A 20,635-nucleotide genomic window follows, 5' to 3' on the forward strand; every position below is an offset into this window, starting at 1 on the left:
AAAGCTACAGAAGTTACATTAAAATATACAGAACTGTTAATTTTAGTCTAATAAAATATTTAAATTAGGCAGCTTGCATGCCTAATTGCATTTTACATGGCAGTGATACCTGCAAGCAGAACAAGGAGGAGTGAGTATAAACAGCGGCATTGGGTGTACTAGACCATATTTATTTCAAAGCTTTTGAAATATTTTTCAGATATAAAGTAAAATAATGTACATATTATGTTTATTAAATTGTTTTAATATTTTAAAAATTAAAAAATAAAAGGTTTTTTTTTCCACAGGCCAATAAAATTCTACATGGATCAGTAAAACTCTGGGCCACTGACCCAGGGCTGTTGGGTTGGAGACTTAGCTATTATTAACATTAATTATTAACATCTACACCAACATAATGTCTGTTTTCAGCACAAAAATGTTGCATTAAAACACCGGGCAGACTTCAGAATGCTGAGATGCTGCCTTTGTTTATTGCAGCCGCCACATACTCCTTTAAAGGCGTACAGACACAACTCATTCACTTGCACACTTAAATATGCAGAAACACACACTAAATCCACATCATCCAGGAGATACAACACGGTCACAACTCTTTTTGCTCCTATTAATGTAAGACAGTTTTCCAAGAAGAACGAATTCAGGTAATTTTTATGGCTTAGTTTATTTTACTTGACTTAACCTTAAAACTTGCAACATAATAAAAATTAAATAAATAAGAAAACATGGTGTACAATAGGAAAACTATTTGGTAGTGGTCAGAACTATCTATGCATAACAGTTTGTTCAGTGACCTCCCTTACACCACAACTTCAGAAGTCTCCAGTTTGCAGCCAATCACAGAAAAAGCTGTCCTGATCAGTTTATTAGTCTGTTGGTGAGTACACTGTGTACACACCAAAACTGACTGACAGGAAATAGCCATGTTTTTTACATTAAAGGAGCTCAGTTCACTTAGGAAACAGAGTCTGCTAATCCACTTCTTTTTTTAAAACTTTATTTAATCAGGAAGTGAATCTCTGGAGACAGAGAATATCCTTTGTGAGTGTGTACTGGGTTGGCATGGCAAGCATTAATGTAGCCTAATTTTTTTAATACCCCTGAAGGCAATGAATGTGTGTAAAGGCCATAGTGTGTAGAGTGTGTTGCGGGGAAAAGCAGCAGAGGGCTGAGAACCAAAAGTGTTTTAAAAATTGTTCAGCTTTTCTGCTCCCTTCAGGTTTCCTTGCAGATTGCTGATGCCAGTTATTGTCCGTCACCTTAAAAACCAGTGATTTTCTTCATTTCACTCCACACATCCCTCATACTGTTCTGCTCAAGTTTCGTCTCCAGCTTCCTCTTGCAGGAGTCCTCAGTTTGTCCCCATCCTCAGAAATTCAGGTTTTCTTCTTTTTTTTTAAAAAAAAAAATATATATCTTAAATTATATTTATTCATTTATTTATTTATTTATTTTAAATTGTCTTACAGCCATGGTTGGTAAGATGGTATGTTCACAGAATTTGATACATTTAAACTGTACTCCCTATGTGGGTCACATTGTACATTCCAGTCTGTAGTCCTCGAAGCCTAATCCATCCTACTCATGCCAAGATATTACTGTTATTATCATTATTATTATTATTAAATCACAATTCAATTAAAAAAAATTATTTTTCAGATAACAGATACTTTATTTACTCTCTCACTTACCGTGACATATCAGACATCTCTTTGTTCTCTGCGTAATCTGTAATTTCAGTTAGTGCATTAGTGAAGAACTTATTGACTTCATCTTCATTGTCATAAATGACAGCATTTTAATATTGATGTCAGCACAGTATTGATCCTCAGGTATTGATGTTGTGTCATAATGTCTTTCAAAAACAGCTCAGTTAAATACATAAAGACGTGAAAAAGAGGACACAGTCACATGTTTATTGTCAGTATGACTGTTTAATGAATACAGCTCTTAAAGTCAGCATGTTGGTTTGTTCACAGCAAATGATTAATGATTTTAAATTATTCTTTGGTTGATTTTCCTGGCACTTTTCCATCATCATAAATTTCAGAAATCTACTATATAGCCACTGAATTTATTTTAACTTTAAACAATGTCCACTAAAGGGAAAAAAAGTGCCAGAAACCATTATAATTTAGTGGCAACGAATTATATTAAACCTTAAAAACTTTTCTCTGAAATTAAACTTAAAATTAAATAGACAAAAATCCAAAGTAAAAATTATCCCCCCCAAAATTTAAATTCAAAGCCAAATATATTAAATCATAAATTTACTTCAAATTAAAGATATCCCAAACCTACTAAAAGGAACATTCTTACACAAGAAATACAATTATTCATAATGATTTGTGCCAATTTGATCATTTTATTAATTAAGTTACCCTAACCACCCAGGATATGCTGGTGGTCTCGTAGTTAAACAAAGCTCCTTTCAAAAATGAAAAGATGCTTTTATTCACGTTAATATCCGGACATGACTTCAAATAAACTTTATTTCCTGTACTTACACACACTTTATCTCATATTATTACATCATTTTATGTTAAAACTCACTTAACTGTGTGAGGATACTCAACTGAAACCAATCCTGTGTTTTTCAATCAGTTTTCCACTATTGTGCTGATGAGCACACGGAACAATGGAGCTGACATCTGACATTACACATGCTTCACTTATTCTGCTTAGGCTTCATGGCTATTATCATTATTATTATTATTATTAATACTGTTATTATTAATATTTTGCAAGTAAAACTGCTTTTTTTACACGGTTCTCTTATTTTTCTGGGTGTAGCGATCAGTGTTGGAGAAGGAGGAGGGAATTCAATGTTCGGTAATAATTTTTCAGAAAGCCAGGTTAATAATGAAGTGAGGTTTTGTGCTCACAAAATAATCTGTGTGTGTAGCAATGTGTTCTGCCATCTTGTTGTAGACTGGCCACAGTTTACAAATGCTTCCAGTTCTTATTAATTACTGTGTTTTACTGTAGTGTGTGTACAAGATGTGCGTTTTGTGGGCTACATAAGAGAGTATAAAACAAAGAACCTACAGATGCTGTGACAGTCAGGTCCACTTCAGTCCGCAACAACAACATGATGGACCACAGCCTGTGCGCGCGCGTGTATGTGTATGTGCACTGTCCCTGAGCCCTTGAGCACATGTGTATGTGTGTGAATGGCTGGGTGAGGTTTTGTAGGTTAAAATCATTTTGAGTGGTCACTGAGATTAGGACTGTCCACGTAAACTTTACGATTGCCTAATACTAGAGTGGACTTTATATTGAAAGGAAAGGGTTTATAGCGAAGCTCTAATATAAACTGTCAGTGCTGCAGCAGATGCACTCCTGACAACTACAGGAGACAAGAGGCAGTAATGATCTGGATCTTCTGATCAAAGTGACTGCAGTGCCACTCCCAAAGCAGGATGTCCACTCAGCATGACCTACGTTCTTTCTCAAAGAGGCTCTGGAAGAATACAACAAGGAGAGAAGACACCACATCTTCTCAGATAAAACCAATCTGTTGTTAATGAGGAAGAAATGATCAGAGCATCAGGAAAATGACGGCCATTTATATACTAACCCCTACACCAGCGGTCCCCAACCTTTTTTGCCTCACGGACCGGTTTATGCCCGACAATATTTTCACGGACCGGCCTTTAAGGTGTCGCGGATAAATACAACAAAATAAAACTAGTACCGGTACCGAAAAAAAGAAGATTTATTCATAACACACGTGAAAAGACCCAGAAAAACCGAGTTAACGATAAAAACGATAACAAAATAACGCTGAAAACCGATAAAAACCCTGAAAACCATACATTTCACACCTGAGCCTCAACTCTCGCGGCCCGGTACCAAACGACTCACGGACCGGTACCGGTCCGAGGCCCGGGGGTTGCGGACCGCTGCCTTACACTACACTACACTACAACCACACTCACCCTTAGAGGACTTTGACCACACCATTTTGGGGTTCAGTATGTTACCCACGGACGTTTCAACATATAGTTAATTTAATGACTTAGGATTTTAAGCACCACCCTTCCAGCTAATGGATGATCTGGTCTACCTCCTGGGGAAGCCGACTGATTGAGTTCACAGTAAGGAAACATACTGTACAGCGAAAGTCAGTGTGATTTAACAAATGCAGCCATGGCATATGCTGAACTAAGCAGGCGACCAAAAAGAGCATGAGCAATATTGAACAAGAGACTAAAGGCTCAGAAGAAGACTGGACTTTGGTTTAGTCACAGACCAGTAACTAAACACTATCCCTAAACTTAAACAGAGTGCTACATTTATTTATTTATACAAAAAGCCACATTAACCCACTCACACACACATTTAGTCAATGCCTTTAAGAGCTTTTAACAATCTCACACACACTCTCACTCTATTTGACGTATTCGAATAATTTAGAGGTCAGTATCTTGCTAAAAGACACCTTGAATTGCGGACTGAAGACGCTGGATTGAAGCACTGACTTACTGATTAGCAGACGACCTGAAAGTCCTCCAGCTGCCCCATTCCACAACATTTCCTCACCAAAGAAATTAATATAAATTTAGTTATATTAAAACCTTATGATATACTGAGGACTGTTTGCCACTCTCTTCCAAAGCAAGAAGAAAGTTTTTGAGAAAAATTCACTTGTGGTCTGATGTGGTCAGTTTTCAGTATCTGCACAGATAACATTTATCATGGATATCTGGATGGCTGGTTGGCTCTTCATCTTAAAGAAACAGACTTCTGCACTAAAAATTGCTTAATAGTATCTGAGTCATGACTATCCTTATAATGCAATAAAAAAGCTATTTGGAAATATCTGGACCTATTACCTCTCACGCTGGACTGTTTCCTAGTGTATAAAACCATGGCATTTAGCAATGTTATGCAGGAATAGGTAAGGGAGAGGCACACTTTCCATCAACAGATGGCTATGTTTAAAAGTATCAAATATATTCATGCATTTCAGATTTCCATTTCTTATATAAATTGATTCATTCACATCTTTTAGATCAGTTCGGAATTTGGAATTTGAACACTTGAAGTTATTTTGTGGCATACCAAAGACTTGTATATTACCCTAAACACAGACAAAGATCAAGCCTCCTTATGTGAGATAAACCATATTCATCATCATTCTAATCTTTTTAGACCTGCTCAATTCTTTTACATTTACATTACTCATTTATTTTACAAGAAATTAATAACAGAATGTAATTTTTTTTAAAGTAACTCCAGACCTGCCAGCTCTGCTTGTTCTGATGGGGTTTTACCATCACCATTAATCACAGTGTAAGGTTCCCGAAAGTGAGGAACCTTACACTGCACATGTGCACAGATGAAGGGAAGTTTTGGAGAAGACTGAAGTTTCTCAAAAAATGTTTAAGAGGATGTTTAAGATGGTTCATTATAAAGTCCTGAATAAAGTAGGTACATTTATTATTTGAGTCAAGTGGGACATTTATTTGCATAATCATTCTTAGGTATTCTGAGCCTGGATCCCTGAGTCATCTGGATCATTATTTATGTTGCTGTTATTCATAGTAATATTTATTAATAGTATCATTAACAAGAAGAAGAATCATTTTATTTTATTTCATTTTAATTATTTTTATTTTTTTATATATTTTAAGTATTATATTTAAAATTTGCCAGATTTTCAAAAAGTTCACATTTTTTGAAAAATTCTGTGATTTCAATTTTATTTTATGAAAAGAAAAACACCAGAACTGTTTGAACCAGGATTCTCGCCTTTTTGCCCCAACCGAGGAACCATCACTCATTTCTGTAGCTGGATTTTATCGTGGGTTTTTATTCCACTTGTTAAAAAAAAATACTATAATAAATTCACCAATTAAAAGGACAAAACTTCTCTTAAATATCCTTAAAGCTTTGATCTAGAGAAGCAGCACTCACATGGAGGTGATGTTCTGGAAAAGATCCTCGATGCTCCCGGTATTATTCCCAGCATTCCCGGTGCCCTGGAAGGACAGCAGCGGGAAGAACTGGCTGTTGTCGGACTTACTGCAGAAGATTTCAGTGGGAGAGCAGGTGCAGGTGGGGGGACAGTCCAACGAGGAGCTCGGGCAGCTGTGAAAGAAAACGCTGAGCAGAACGGAAACCTTCCAGCAGCAACGAATCCCGAGAAGGCGACGCGCGCCGAACAAATCCATGCTGTCACGATTCAGTCCCAGATTCCAACTTTGAAGCAGAACGAGAATGAAAATGACTAAAAATGAAAATGACTCAGTCCGTCAGAGTCCGAAGCCGTGTGAACGCTGCGCTCGCCTTATTCCGCTCAGTGGAGTCCAAACGGTCAAAGCTGTAAACATCTCCCTCCGTGTGTTCACGCGTGTCTGAGTGTGCGCGTGCTTGTGGGGGTATCAGAGGTTTTAATGATGCCAGTCACGCCCCCCTCCCTGCTCGTCACACCAAAAACGTTTGGATGGAACAAAGAGGACAAAATAAGAAAAATCCAGAATATTCTCCCGCTGTTTGATGTGTACGGTCGCGGTGAGCATTTTTCTCCTTTTCATCTCCTTTTTGAGTCATCTGTCCATCTCTCAGTCTCTCCCACACACACTCTCTCTCTCTTTCTCTCTCGCTCCCCGTGGCGTTTCTTCCGCCAGGGGTCGAGAGAGAGAGAGAGAGAGAGAGAGACCCCATCCTCTGAGTCCACCTGCTGGGCAGAGGAGCGCAGTGGACACGCGTCAGCTTTGCTTTTGTGCGCACGCACACACACGAGAGAGAGAAAGAGAGATATTCACACTGCTCTGATCAGGCTGAGTTACAGTAAAGAACAGTTTAAATAGCAATTGGGATAAATATGACGCCGAGTTCGTGATTATCAGACACATATGTGTATTATATTATCTCCATCAAGCTCTCGAACTGTTGTAAAATGAGCAGCTACTCTTTCTCAGGTGACGGTGCAAGAGTAAAGGTTTGCTTAGGTGGAGGAAAGCTGGCCTTTGAGGCAGCTGCGCTGTGACCACTGAGCCACAGCGCTCCCTGTTTGGCCTGACTGAAACTATAGCATTATGTGACCACTAGAGGTCCCTGAATGACAGAGTGTAGCTGTGGGATCATACAGGCTTAGTTTTCCTTTCTAACATAATGTATAACTCCAGTTTTGGAACATGTTGTGATCTACGTGTAAGTGTATATGTCTGCTTACATGTTGGATCCCAAGCAGATGTTACACAGATTCTCCTCGCCTGCAGATCATGTCCCCTGTGGAAATCACAGTTCACCTGGCAATGTGTCCACACATATTACCCCCATATTCTGCTCTCCACACACTCACTCAACAATAAACGGTCTGTACAAAGCATCTCGTGAATGTTAATATAGAGCAATGAGCCTGCTGACCATTATTCTTCCATTCATGTTTTCCTCTGTCTCAGTTTAATCAAAGCTTATCAAACTGATTGTTAGTCAGTTTTCCTCCATCCAGGGATATCAGTTGAAAATGTGACTTTTGCTCATAATCACTTGGCTTGTAATATTAAAAGGACTCATAAGGAGGATATCCACTTTAATGACTGTTTGAGACCTATCACTAGTTTTATGTACAGATGGCAAATTTACACAGAGGGGGAAGAGTTTGTGTGGGAGCCACCACAGTGTCTCTAGTGGGCTCTGTCTACCTGATGGCACAGTCATGTTCACTGGTATGTGCATAAAATTTGAAAAAATTGCCAACACTAGGAGTGGTGTATATTTATATATCAATATATTTCTCGTATACTTGCAATTGATATCAGGGGCAGACAAAACAGAATGATGATGCATCCTGTATCATCCTGCACTTCAGCTGGAGTGGTACACAACTGATCTCAGGCATTGATAACTGGTCCACTGAGGAAGAAGTTGTTAATCCTTTTCTATTTTTTGATAGATATAAAGGAGGTCAAAAAGATATTTAAAAAAAAACAAGCTGGTTGGAATAAATCTTTATCAAATCTCAGTATCATTTATGAAATTAATTTTCTCTCTCTTTTATAGAGTGTCAATGATATAAATTCTGATCAAAATATCTCAACAACAACTATAGGCAGGGCAGTGCGTGTGAGTGTTGGGGGAGCCTGACCTCCATAGGCAGTATCTCAATGTTCAACTGGTCTGTTATTGGTAAGGACGCTAAAAATGGTGAAGAGTACAACTCTGGAGGAAAAGTGCAGCACCAGGTCATGCAATAATCATGAGTGTGATGAATTTCTGTGAAGCCATAGTGTATCTTTTAATGTCCAAAATACTTTCAAAGAGAGCTTAGGGCCAGTGAAGGGATGGAGAGTTCTGCTCTGCAGGCACAACCACAGGTCTCACTGTCTCAGTAAAGTACTGGATGCCAGATCGGATAACTGTGGCACAGACTAAGGCATGTAGCAGAATTTTATTTGTGTTTTTATTTTACCAACAGGAGTTCTTCTGGCCTTACAGGACAACCTCAATATCTGTCTTGCTCTTAAAAGAGTGGATTCATTGCAGCTATGAAGCAAATTTCCAGACATGAAGTGAATGCAAAAGAATTGAAAGCATACTTATTGCCCAATTTACTCGCATTTAAAAACAAGTCGAGTCAGTTCGACTTGTCTTCCATTACAATCGAGTACCATCTAATGTGTATTGGCTCGTTACAGCAACGCGGCAAAATATTTGTATGCGACATGAATGCCGCAACAAAGGTGGATGTTGAGGCAACGGTATACCTGCTGCTTGGTCTGTTGTTTTTGGTCAGGCTCGATGACCACAGTGTTGTTTTTGTGCAGCTGTTTCCTTCATTGCCGAGTTTCAAAAATGGTGGTTTGATTTTTCTCAAAGACACGCTCTCATGACTCATCGAGTGACGTCACTGACTAGCCAATCGGCATGTAGGCTGTGAATGTCACATTTTATGGATCGTTCAAACCACTTCGAGTAGCTACTAAAAAAGTAGCTGGTACGAGGGACTATCATTTAATTGAAAACCCTAAAAACCGTGTCAAGCCATGCCGAACCCACCTGAGTAGGTACTAATGGAAAAGAGCTATAAGTGACAATTTAGGGTCACCTGATCCAGCCCTAACTATATACTTTATTAAAAAGGAAGTTTTTAACCCTATTCTTAGAGTAGAGTAGTAGAGAGGGTTTTTGTCTTGTGAATTCAAACTGGAAGATGGTTTCACAGAAGGAAGCCTGGAAGCTGAAGGCTCTGCCCGCCATTCTCTTTTTAATACCCAAAGCACCACAAGTAAGCTTGCAGTCTGAGAGAAAAGTGCTTTATTGGGGTGATACCATGAGGTCTTTTAGATTAGATTAAGCCTGATTATTCAAGGCCTTGTATGCAAGAAGTAGGATTTTAATTTCTATTCTGGATTTACCAGGGAGCCAATGAACAGAAGCCCGTATAGAAATATACTCTTCTCTTCCTAGTCTATTTCAGTTCTCTTAGTGCAACATTTTGGATCAAGGGAAGGCTTTTAGTGATTTTTAAGGCAACCCAATAATAATCAATTATAATAGTTCAGCCTAGAAATAATAAAATTAAATAATTTTGTTACCATCACTCTGTTTTACTGATAGGAAGCTCTATAGTAGGGTACAGGAAAGGAGAGCTAATTAGTCAAACCTCAGATTAAGGAGGAACGATGTCGTTTTCATCTTAGTTGAGGAATGTAAACCAGTTCTTTATCCTCTCCAGGATATTCAAATATGCATGGGAGTTCGCCCATCCAGTCTACATGTGTTTTGTGGACTTGGAGAAGACACTGAACTGCGTCTCTTGGGGAACCCTGTGGGGGGTCCACTGCTATGAGCCTTTCAGTCCCTGTATAACCATTGCAAGACTAGGCCCACATTGCTGCAAAAAGTTGGATCTTGTTGGACCTCTCGCTTACGACTGAGGGGGAGGAGAGCAGGAGATTGAGAGACAGATTGGAGCCAAGTCTGATGTGGATGTTGCACCAGTCTTTCCTGTTGAAGAAAGACCTGAGCATAAAAATAAAGCTGTTGATTTACTGGTCAATCTATATCTTCACCCTCACCTATGGTCATTAGCTCTGAGTAGCACCTGAAAGAATGAGATTGCTGATACAAGTGGCAGATATGAGCTTAGTCAGAAGGATTGCTGGTTTCTCTCTTAGAGATAGGATGAAGAGTGCAGTCATTCAATAGAGGGTCAGATTAGAGCTACTGCACTTCCACATCGAAAGGAGCCAGTTGAAGAGGTTAAGACATCTGACTAGGATGGCTTCTGGGCAACTCCTGATTGAGGTGCTCTGGGAATATCTTACTGGAAGGTGGCCCCAGGGCAGAACCAGGACAGGCTTGAGATATTAGATCTCTCAGCTGGCCTGGGAAAGCCTTGGTGTTTCCCCCCGATAAGCTGGAATAGTTCGCTGGGGAGAGGAAGGTCTGGGCGTCCTTGTTTAGGCTGCTACCTCCGCGACCCAACCCTGGATGAGCATAAGAAAAAAAATGGATGTATGGATCGATAGATGGATGGAGTTTTTGATACCTTATTGTTGTCGTTGTCTCTCAGTCCTCCAGGTTTGTCTTCTTTATATTTCTCTCCCTTGATTTTTTTCTCTTTGTGCTCGTTTGTTTGTGTCTGTGTTTGTGGGCGAGACTCAATGCAACAATCAACCACCCATTCCTGAAGGTCGCATCAGGGAGCCACTACTTAAGGTAGTAGCTGATAGTCATGCTTTGCATCATTGAACTATTCAGTTAAACACTGGCTCTTACTTCTATGTGTGTGTTTTGTTCTGCCTCTCGTGTCTCATGAATTCTTACCATGTGTTTTACTCTGTACAGATCCCCGGATTCCCTTCTCTGGTGTGCTGAGCCTGACGCTGAGTTTGAGAGCGAGTGTTACCTGTAAATATTGAATGTGTGGATTCCCTACCTCCCTGGATCCGCCTGGAGCACTATTCCCCTGTTGCATTGTTCACGGTGTAAATATCTATTCACTGGAAATAAAAGCCCTGAACTGTGGTCTTCTAAACCCTGCATCTGAGTCCTACCTGCCCATTAGCCTTGATAATTTTAGTGTATTATGAGTCTTAGGTATTTGTATTATTGACTTTTTGGTGTTGTTTCACCTTTATTATTTTTCTAAAGAGGAGTTTTTAAAATTTGAATTAAATTACATTTAAATTTAAATCACACATTAGTAGAATTTCCTGTTTCTGTTTCTTTTGCTAGGCTTCTGGCTTTTGAAAAATTAAGAGGAAGAAAAGAAAAGAAAAATTGTCTTCGCTAATGTCATACTATAAGCTGTGCACCTGTTTTTTGTTTTAATTTAATTTAATTTAATTTTAGTTTGTTCTTACTGTAAATCACTATATATCTATATTTATTCCACTTAGGTTTTGGGCTAAAAGGGTTTGGTGCCACCCATTCTGATGAAATCAATCAGATGTTAATGTCATGACTTCTTAATGTACCTATGACCATAATGCATTATGGATGAGCCATTGATTCCTAATGGCTGGTTAATGTAGAGCATGTGACCAGGCTGTGGTTTCATGATAGATGGATAGAAACAAACCTCTCTGTTTTTAGGCCTTTCAGCGCCTCTGTCATGTTCTTATACACACACACACACACACACACACACACACACACACATGTCTGGTTTGCTATCCTCGTGGGGACATCCCATTGACATAATGCTTTCCCTAGCCCCTTACCCTAACCCTAACCATTAAAAATGAATGCCTAACCCTAACCCTTACCCTAAACCTAACCATAACCTAATTGTAACCCTGACAGTAAAACCGCATTTTGAGTGTGAAAATTGCTTTCAACCCCGAGGGGACCTGGATTTTGGTCCCCACGGTGCAGAAAGTCCCCACCAGGATAGTAAAAGTCAGATTTTGGTCCCCACCAGGATAGTACGAACCCGTACACACACACACACACACACACACACACACACACACACACACACACACACACACACAACACAGGCCTGCAATATGTTTTGCAATAACAGGGGTGTTGCTAGACTCTTGAAACACTGAGGGCATCACTTGATAACTGCACATTTTAATTGTTATTTATTATATTTTATAGTAAAATTCATATAACTATAAATAGAAAATATCAAACATTATGTGCTTCCTGGAGGTTGAAGACACAGAATACTGAGTACTGAAATCAAACACCTGTGCAACTGGAATTCTTCTTCTTATCATTTTTTATTTTAAGCAGCAGGAATAAAACCTTAAAGATGATGAAATGATGATGACAGTATGCTGACAGTACTTAGTTCAGTTTTTAAACTTTACCAGCTCTGGCCTCATAGCATCTGCTTTTGTTGTGCCATACTGGCTCCTTTAAACTGTGTGCTTGTCTTTTGGTGTATTGCTTGTCACCTGTCCATAAAAAGAATGGGCCAATCAAACTCCATCCAAACCTATCAACTTATTTAAGACAGGCTGACTCAACCAACTATTCAATTATTATGTTTTCTTGTGTTTGTCTCACCCCCGTGTCTCCTGTGACAGTCTGTCATGTCCTCTGTGTATGTTTCCTCAGTCATGTATTTATTTATTCCCTCTCTGTCCCATGTTTGTTTTCCCATTTGTGTCTTACTCTGTGTCTCTTGCTCACTCGCCCTCCTTGTCTCTGGGTTTTGTCTGTTCCCATGTTCTTCTCCTTGTGTTTCATCCTTTGTCTCCCCAGTCTGTCATATGCTTTCATGTTTGTTTATCATAAATCTTCACATCTCACTCTGTTGCAGACACTCAAAATCTATTCCAAAAAGTTATACCTAATTAAGACAGTAGTTATGGTACATTATCCATAGCTTCAGCCCATAACAACTGAGCAGTATTACCTCTGGTGGGCCACTAGACTGGGAGTGTCACAGTGCAGCTATAAACTGATGCAGATAGTTGGGAGTGAGATAAAGCTACAAATTCTCCTTTCAGTCTGGTTAGCTTTCTTAATATTCATTTTAGCCCTAACAAATATATTTATGTCCTCCCTATTGAATTATTTCACCCTCTATCTGTGGACTCACAGAGCTGAAGGACAGATGAGTCCATTTAGGAAAGTAATGTCCCTATTTGTTCTATGAAAAACAACACATACAAGCATAACACACACACACACACACACACACACACACACACACACACACACACACACACACACACACACACACACACACACACACACACACACACACACACACACAAAATTACACTATTACTCCATTACAGACTGTGCTGTGCCCCTGGCAGTATAACCCATTAGCCTTTAGCCATTAAGAAGGTTTTTAAGGACCAGACCACAAACAAATCTTTAAAAATCAAAACACAGACACATGTACTCATGGACCACTTCCTTTTTTCTTCATACAGATGTTACACAGATGATACGTAACTGTGCATCCTAATGAAACCTGGTAACCCAAGCCTATCTACCTGATGTAGTACACTATAGAAAATGCTAACTAAACCATAAAATACCTAAAATAGTGATGCTCATGCTCGGCATGAGTGCTTTTCAAAAGTGTGTGAATTTGACAGTGAGCGCATGGGAGAGCACTTGGAAATGGCTTTGAAGGACAGAACAAACCCCAGAAAAAGTATTAGCAGGTCAAAAATGAGAAGAAAGTGTTAGGTAATCAGGTGTCAGCCTTTAACAGGCTGCCAGGAGTTGGCCAAATGAAATACAGTGTACTTGTATGTAGGCGTATGGAAGAAATATAGTGTCAACGTGACAGGCGCTGAAGTAGTTTGTTTCACTCAGCACAAAAACTGCATAAAGGAACAGTACATGTTAATGTTTTAACTACAACAATGAGATTCCACACTGGTATCAAGACTGAAATACACACTGATTTCAAGTGGAAATGCACAGTTCATCCTATTGTTGTCTATAAGTCCGTCCTTTTTCTTTAGCCTTTTGTTTTTGTAATAATGGATAGCTTTCACGATGTTGTGTCTTTGATTCAGATATTAGTTTATACACATTCTTCCATTAAATTTATCTTGTGATATTTTTGTTGTAATATCTGTAATATTATCTAATAATCATGTTATCTCTGCAAAGGAGTTTCACCAGCTATCTTTGTGCTCCATAAAAGCCTTCATATGACTTGACATCTTTCCTTTTTATATCCTCTTCTTTCCTTTTTTAGCTTTGCCCCTTCCCCCTCTATCTACCAATTAACATCAGCATCTCCGTCATCCAGAGCTCTTATTGCCTATCTCTTCCTCTTCTCACAGACTACATCATCTAATGTTCTTAATGCCCACCAGGATCATCTTCATTTATTTCATATTTGACTGTATATCCCAACCTCAGCCTCCTATACTCATGTCTTCCTGCATCCTCTTCATCTTTGTGCACTATTCCCTCGGGCTGTTTCCAGTTATAACTTCAAAACATATGTTTCAGTCCCACAACAATTTCTGACAACACAAAAAAACCCATGGTGGTTTGTTGTGCTGTGGTCAAAGGCCACACAGAACAGCAGCACATATACATAGGGCAATATGGTTTAATGGTCAAGGCACATATTTATGTAACAAGCCTGTAACCATTTGCTACAGTCAAATCTTATACTGTGAAATCTTACACACGTCAAACTGAAGGCAATTCACCACATCACTGAATGTGTATGCACACATTATAGTTCGGGGACATGTACCTGTTTATATATGTGTGTGTTTGTGTGTATGTTTGGGGCAGAGGGGGTGTTAAAAATAATTCAGAGAAGCCTTAGGGGAAAATGCTGTGGAGCAGATGAGGCCAAAATTAAGTTTTTGGCATTAATTAAACCAGTCGTGTTTAAAGAAACATGCTGTGTAAGAAATGCTGTTCATGACCTGGGGTAATTTATTTATTACAGAAAATCAAGATCTTTCATGTAAAATACTGGTGACCACAGCAAACTGCTAGAGCACAGATCAACCAGAAGGAGGTTTCAGCTGCTGCACTCTCTTTACAACTGAGTTGCCACAAGTGTTACAAAATTTATCACCCCATTCAACCTGATGGAGCTTGAGGAGAGAGAATGGCAGAAACTGCACACAAAGGGGGGTCCCAAGTTTGTAGCATCTGTGATACAAAAGAAACTGATGCATAGGCTGCATTGTGGAACAGTACACATTTTATGTAGCTTTGCCATGTTACTCTTCTCAGCCCACCCCTTTGGCTGCTCCGACGTGGCTGAAATAATGAGCACTAGTTCTAGTTGTCCTAGCTCTAGTCGGCCAGCCTCCCCTGGAACTATCCCCTGAACCCACTGCACCACCCTTTCCTGTAGCCAAGCCACAGACCACAGCCCACCGCATACCTCCATTGCCCGACTTAGGCTCGGTAGCCGTCCAACCTAAGTTAGGCCACCTATGTGTCAGTTTAATTTTTCCCTGGGCTTAAACCTTCATCCCAGTTTTCTTTATTTAGGTCCAGCACTAATATAGTATAGTTTATGATACATAACTAATATCAAGTAATGTCCATGTGCACTCTTGTAAAATGACCTGAGGTCCATGCGCTCAAACTGACTCTCCATCAGCAGTAACTTGTGGCACTCCCGGGATGGCCAGCTGGTTCACCTGCTGACACACCTGACAGGATGGGCACCACCAGCAAAATCCCCCCCCCCCCCAGATGCGTAGCCAATAGAATTGGACCATGACTGATTTTAAAGGGGTCTCCCATGAAGACCCTACCATTTGTCCTGGTATTTAATTTTCACTGGCACTATTGGATATTTGTGAATATCCTAATTTACGTATCTGATTTCCACCCATTCTGCTTCCAACAATGCCCCCGGCCAAACCAAAGTTGGGTGGAACAGGGTCTGCTCACAGCCCAAGTCCGCCATAGCTTGACATGTACCCCACTGGCACATTATCAGGGCACTGTACATCTCTCCTGGGCTGGGAGAGGTCCTTTGAGGGCTGGAGACCAGAACACCTGTCCCACTTCCATTAGCAGCCATTCTCACGGATGTGTCTTAACTGCCCACACCTCTAGGACTCCTGCCTTGATCAGTCTGCGGCTCATGGTGGGTGGCGTGCAGTATCCATAGCCACCGGGATCTGCAGAGAGACAACAGAAAAGAAAGGGTTATTTAGGAACAGCAGCCACTGCTTTGCAACAGCTGGGCACAATGATGATGCACTACGGGGTCTCATCCTTGTGGCTGGGATCGACCGATTTCCCACTTGTGGCCTCTCCACTGGCTCCTCCGGCCACAGCGCTAAGGGTTCCCCTACCAGCGTCATTGTAAAAATCCAGTCTTCTGGGCCAGTGGCAGCAGACCCACTCCCCGTGCAGCCTGGAGGCCCTCCACAAACTGCTCCAAGACGATGAGGTCCAGAAGGTGAGCTTCCTCTTTCGTGGGGCTGGGATGTAGCCACCTGGCCACCACATCATACAGCTGCTTAGTCTAGATGAACAGCTGATCTTCCAGCTCCATTTGGTGTCAATGATCTACAGGCGGTCCAGTTGGTCCATGATCACCTGCCTGTCTGCAAAACAGGCCTTCATGGCTGTAGGAAGGCTGATTTTTCAGAACCCAGACAAACAAGTGAAGTGCTGTGAATACATCTCAGCTGCACTGTAAGATTCACTAGAGCAGTTTGTAGCCAAGTGTGAAGAAGCAGGAACACAAATTTTTCTGAAGCCATAGTTCCCAGCCAAAAAATGTAAAGTTTGCATCGGGGAGAAGTTGAAATAATGTGAGGAATTCGCCTTTCTACCAGGTGAAGAATTTCAAGGGCTTGGATGAGGCCTTGAGACAGAGTCAGGCCACATGAGAGAGAAAACGTCTTGGCTTGCTTCGGAATGCCCCAGTGTTTCCCTGGAAGTGCTGGAGGAGGTGGCAGTAATGATGAAGTACTGAGAATCTCTGCTTAGACTGCTGTCCATCATATGGACCTGAATAAATAGCACAAACTGCATGGATGCCAGAAGATTTATATTTTACCCCATTTCCATGTGTTATCTGATGTTTTGCCTCAGTGACTTCACTCACTGCAGACTATGATTGTTCATTTTAAGTTGAGAAACAAGCATTTTAGCACGCCCAATGCCAGTTGGTTTTGAAATAAATACAACTTAATCTTTTCTAATGGCTTTTCCTCTTATCTCAGCACATTACGGGACAATATTTCCTAATTTGTATCCATTAATGTATTTGGTTTCTTGCTGATTTTCAGATAAGATGGCAAACAATCTGCCTTGTTTAAATTGATCTTTTTTTGTTTGTTTTTTACTAAACTGCTCAAAGTGCAGATGAAGGTGTAAACCAATCCTGGACAACCCAATTACCTGTGGTCACTTTATCTTTTAAGTCATCGATAAGAGGCATTTTATCCCCGCTGTTTATGATTTTATGTTGTTATATTGATGTCAGCAGTCCTCCTGTACCTCCACACACACACACACACACACACACACACACACACACACACACACACACACACACACACACACACACACACACACACACACACACACACACACACTTCCATAACCCTGTTTCATAGCACATACACACATGCACTCCCAAACCAACTTTATGACTTGATCTCTACCCATTCAGCCACGTTAATGGAAGCAGACCACACATCCAGCGCTGTTTTAAATCCCATTGCGAAGTTCTTATGATTCACAAATGCTTCCTCTCCTTTTTACTAATGCTCCTTCACCACAAAAGCCCACGAGTCAGCAGACCTCAACAACCTACTCCCCACACACACATGCACACACTCACACACACAAACCACGATTGCCCATTAAGTGGCATTAGAGCCTCTTTCTGGTGGCTTATTCTGGCTTCATGGCACCAAAGTAGCATTCCACAGTTACCCTGTAAGACTCTAAGTCTCACCACACATTTCACATCAAAAACTACTGCTAATGCACTAGTTCACAATATTACAGCATATTGCAGACCGTTACCTGGAAACATCTATACTTGTCACTCTGTCTGCTTCATCTGCATTCTCTTTTTCTCTGTCTTTGACTATGTAATACTATGTGGATATGGTTTTATGTCCTAACAATGTATGCAACAGTCCTGCTAGGACATACATTGTCCTTTGAAAAGATTGTTTCACTGTTTCTTCCTTCACTCAAGAAAAAAAATATGCTGGTCAAATTCCTGACTTTAATTGCTTTAATTACAGCTACATTTTTCTTGTAATTTTGTGATTTAAGTATAGTAATCTCAGTTTCGATAATCACATCAACAATGTTACCAGAACTGTTTTCTATCACTTAAAAATCTGAAACTGACTCTGAGAAATTAGTTTATCCTTTATCATTATAGAATTGCCTTTAAAAATTGTTTTAACATTTGTGCTGTTTTACCCTTTTACTACTTTAAACCTGTACAGTTCTTTGCAATGTTTCTTCATTTTCTGTGTTAAGCATATTGAGTTTTCATGTATTGGAAGGTGCAATATAAATGAAATTTTCACTGTCATTTTTATTGGACAAGAGCAAGCATAGTAAGTAAGCATAGTAAGCATAAACTGTGCCTGGAACAGAAACATCTGCATTAAACTGTTGGCACAAGTATCTGCACCAAAAACACGGTAACACAAAGTCAGTATCCAGAGTGATGTAAAAGCCCAGCCCATTAGCCAGAGCCTGATCTTCAACATGGTACAAGGCATGGCAATGATGAGCAGTGAGGTTTGTAGCCTCTGTTTCTATGTATGTAAGTATTATTGTAGGGTCTACTTTACAATATAAAGCGCCTTGAGGCGACTGTTGTTATGATTTGGCGCTGTATAAATACATTTAAATTAAATTGAATTACCTGTACATGTTATTACAGAAGACACAATGTGGTATTTGCCCTGGGCTGGGTGTCTTTGGGCTCTGTGACTGAAGCTTGAATTCAGTGGGAAACAAAATTATTACATAAGCTGTTTAGGAATTTTTTTATACATAGTCCCCCTTTTTCAGGGGTTCAAAAGAATTTGGGCACCACACAGGGTCTAGCTGCTGGACTGGGGTCACATACGGGCAGCTTTATCATCACCCTGTGTTCTTGGCTAGCTCTGCATTAGCTTGCTGTCTGTACATATCCTTGCAAAGAGCGGAAGTTGTGTTAGCAATATAATACAGTTGTTTCTGTCCTGGACACACTTTCCCTTGCTCTGGTCCTTTTGTGGAATAAAAATAAAAGTAATGTCCATATATACACTCCTCAAAAGTTGTATCACAGTACTGCTTTACTATTTTCCTCCTCCTGCACATGAACTGAAAGCAGCAGATTGTACCACATGCATGAACATGAACTGAACAGAATCATGAAATACTTAAAACCTGACGTGATGGGGATGGGAGGAAAACAGACGCACCGACACTGAACAGAGGAAGACAGAGGACTTAAATACACAGAAGGGTAAAGAGGGAAGTGAAAACGCCTGGAGAAACAAGGCTGACATAAATGAACATGATGTTACAAGGGAAGTGAAACTAAACACAGCGAACATGGAAACACCTTTCAAAATAACACAGGAAACATCGATAGATGAAGACACAGGCATAACTTACACAATTAACATAGGGGACAAGACAGACTACACAGAAGACAGGAAAAGACTCATAAACACGGAGAACTAGAAGAAACATAGACCAGACTCAACTAAGACACACTAAATAATAATACTAAATACTAAAATAATACTCATAAGTAATCAAAAATACAAAATAACTCAACTACAACCTTAACTAAGAACAACACACGAACTAAACAATACTTTACCAAAAGACATCAACAATTCTAAATAGCTCAAAAAGCTGGGTCATAGACCATGGCCCCGACAGCTGTAGGAGGAAGGCCCAGAGAAGCCTCTCTGATCCCAGTAATGATGTGCCGTTGTATATGACAAATAAACTTGATAAAGTGCACTGTGAATGGGTAATAGGCCTGTAAGTGTAAGGGCACTTTGAGTGATCAATAATGACTGACATTCAATTTTCCCAGTACGGCCTTAATGAAACTGAGTTCGACACTTTAAAACTTTTAAATAAACTTTTAAATCCAAAACAAAAAACAAGCTGATTTCTTTCTCTAGCAAAGAACAAGAACGAAAACAAGAAAACAACTCATAGCTGTGGCAATTTTTTAGATAAACTTACAGTGGATCTGGAAAATGTTCACAGTGCTTCACTTGTCCCACAGTTTGCCATGTTACAGTCTTATTCCAAAATTCATTAAATTCCCTTTTCTTTTTTTTTTACCTCAAAATTCTACACACTATATCCCATAATGAGAAAAAGACATCATTAGTCCAATCATCTTCTTCCCTGCCTTGGAGCCAATCAGCCTCCACTCTACAAGGTTTTAATCTGTGCTCTCTGTCATTTTCCCTTTCAGACTCTTGTTTGTGCAGCCCACCTCTTTCCCATCTCCAGCTCACAGACACCTCAGTCAGAGTTCCATCCAAGCCTCAGCCTTCATCTGTTACTGGACTCTGAAGACTGCTGAAGATTCTAAGAAACTTTCAAAAGTATTCATTCTGTTCTTTGACAAAATCTATAGCCTGTTCAAAATGTTCTTCATCAGTGTTAATACTGTACAAATATATCAGAAGCTGTGTATAAACCTCTTTGTGCATAGAATGTGAGCTTAGAGAATGAGTTATATATCATGTCT

At 39.9% G+C, this 20,635-nt stretch overlaps 1 protein-coding gene across 1 annotated transcript in view; it reads right to left on the reverse strand.

Moving 5' to 3' along the window:
• The window catches only part of ntrk3a (neurotrophic tyrosine kinase, receptor, type 3a), an 83,673-nt gene extending 77,100 nt beyond the window's left edge, over nucleotides 1-6,573 (reverse strand). Inside the window, exon 1 of the mRNA XM_063480922.1 lies at nucleotides 5,923-6,573. Within this exon, the coding sequence (XP_063336992.1) occupies nucleotides 5,923-6,179 (257 nt within the window). The 5' untranslated portion in view covers nucleotides 6,180-6,573. The remainder of the gene's footprint in view (nucleotides 1-5,922) is intronic.
• Between the last annotated feature and the right edge of the window lie 14,062 nt (nucleotides 6,574-20,635).

Source organism: Pelmatolapia mariae, linkage group LG7 (genome assembly GCF_036321145.2).
Source record: "Pelmatolapia mariae isolate MD_Pm_ZW linkage group LG7, Pm_UMD_F_2, whole genome shotgun sequence".
In the NCBI taxonomy this organism is placed as follows: Eukaryota; Metazoa; Chordata; class Actinopteri; order Cichliformes; family Cichlidae; genus Pelmatolapia; species Pelmatolapia mariae.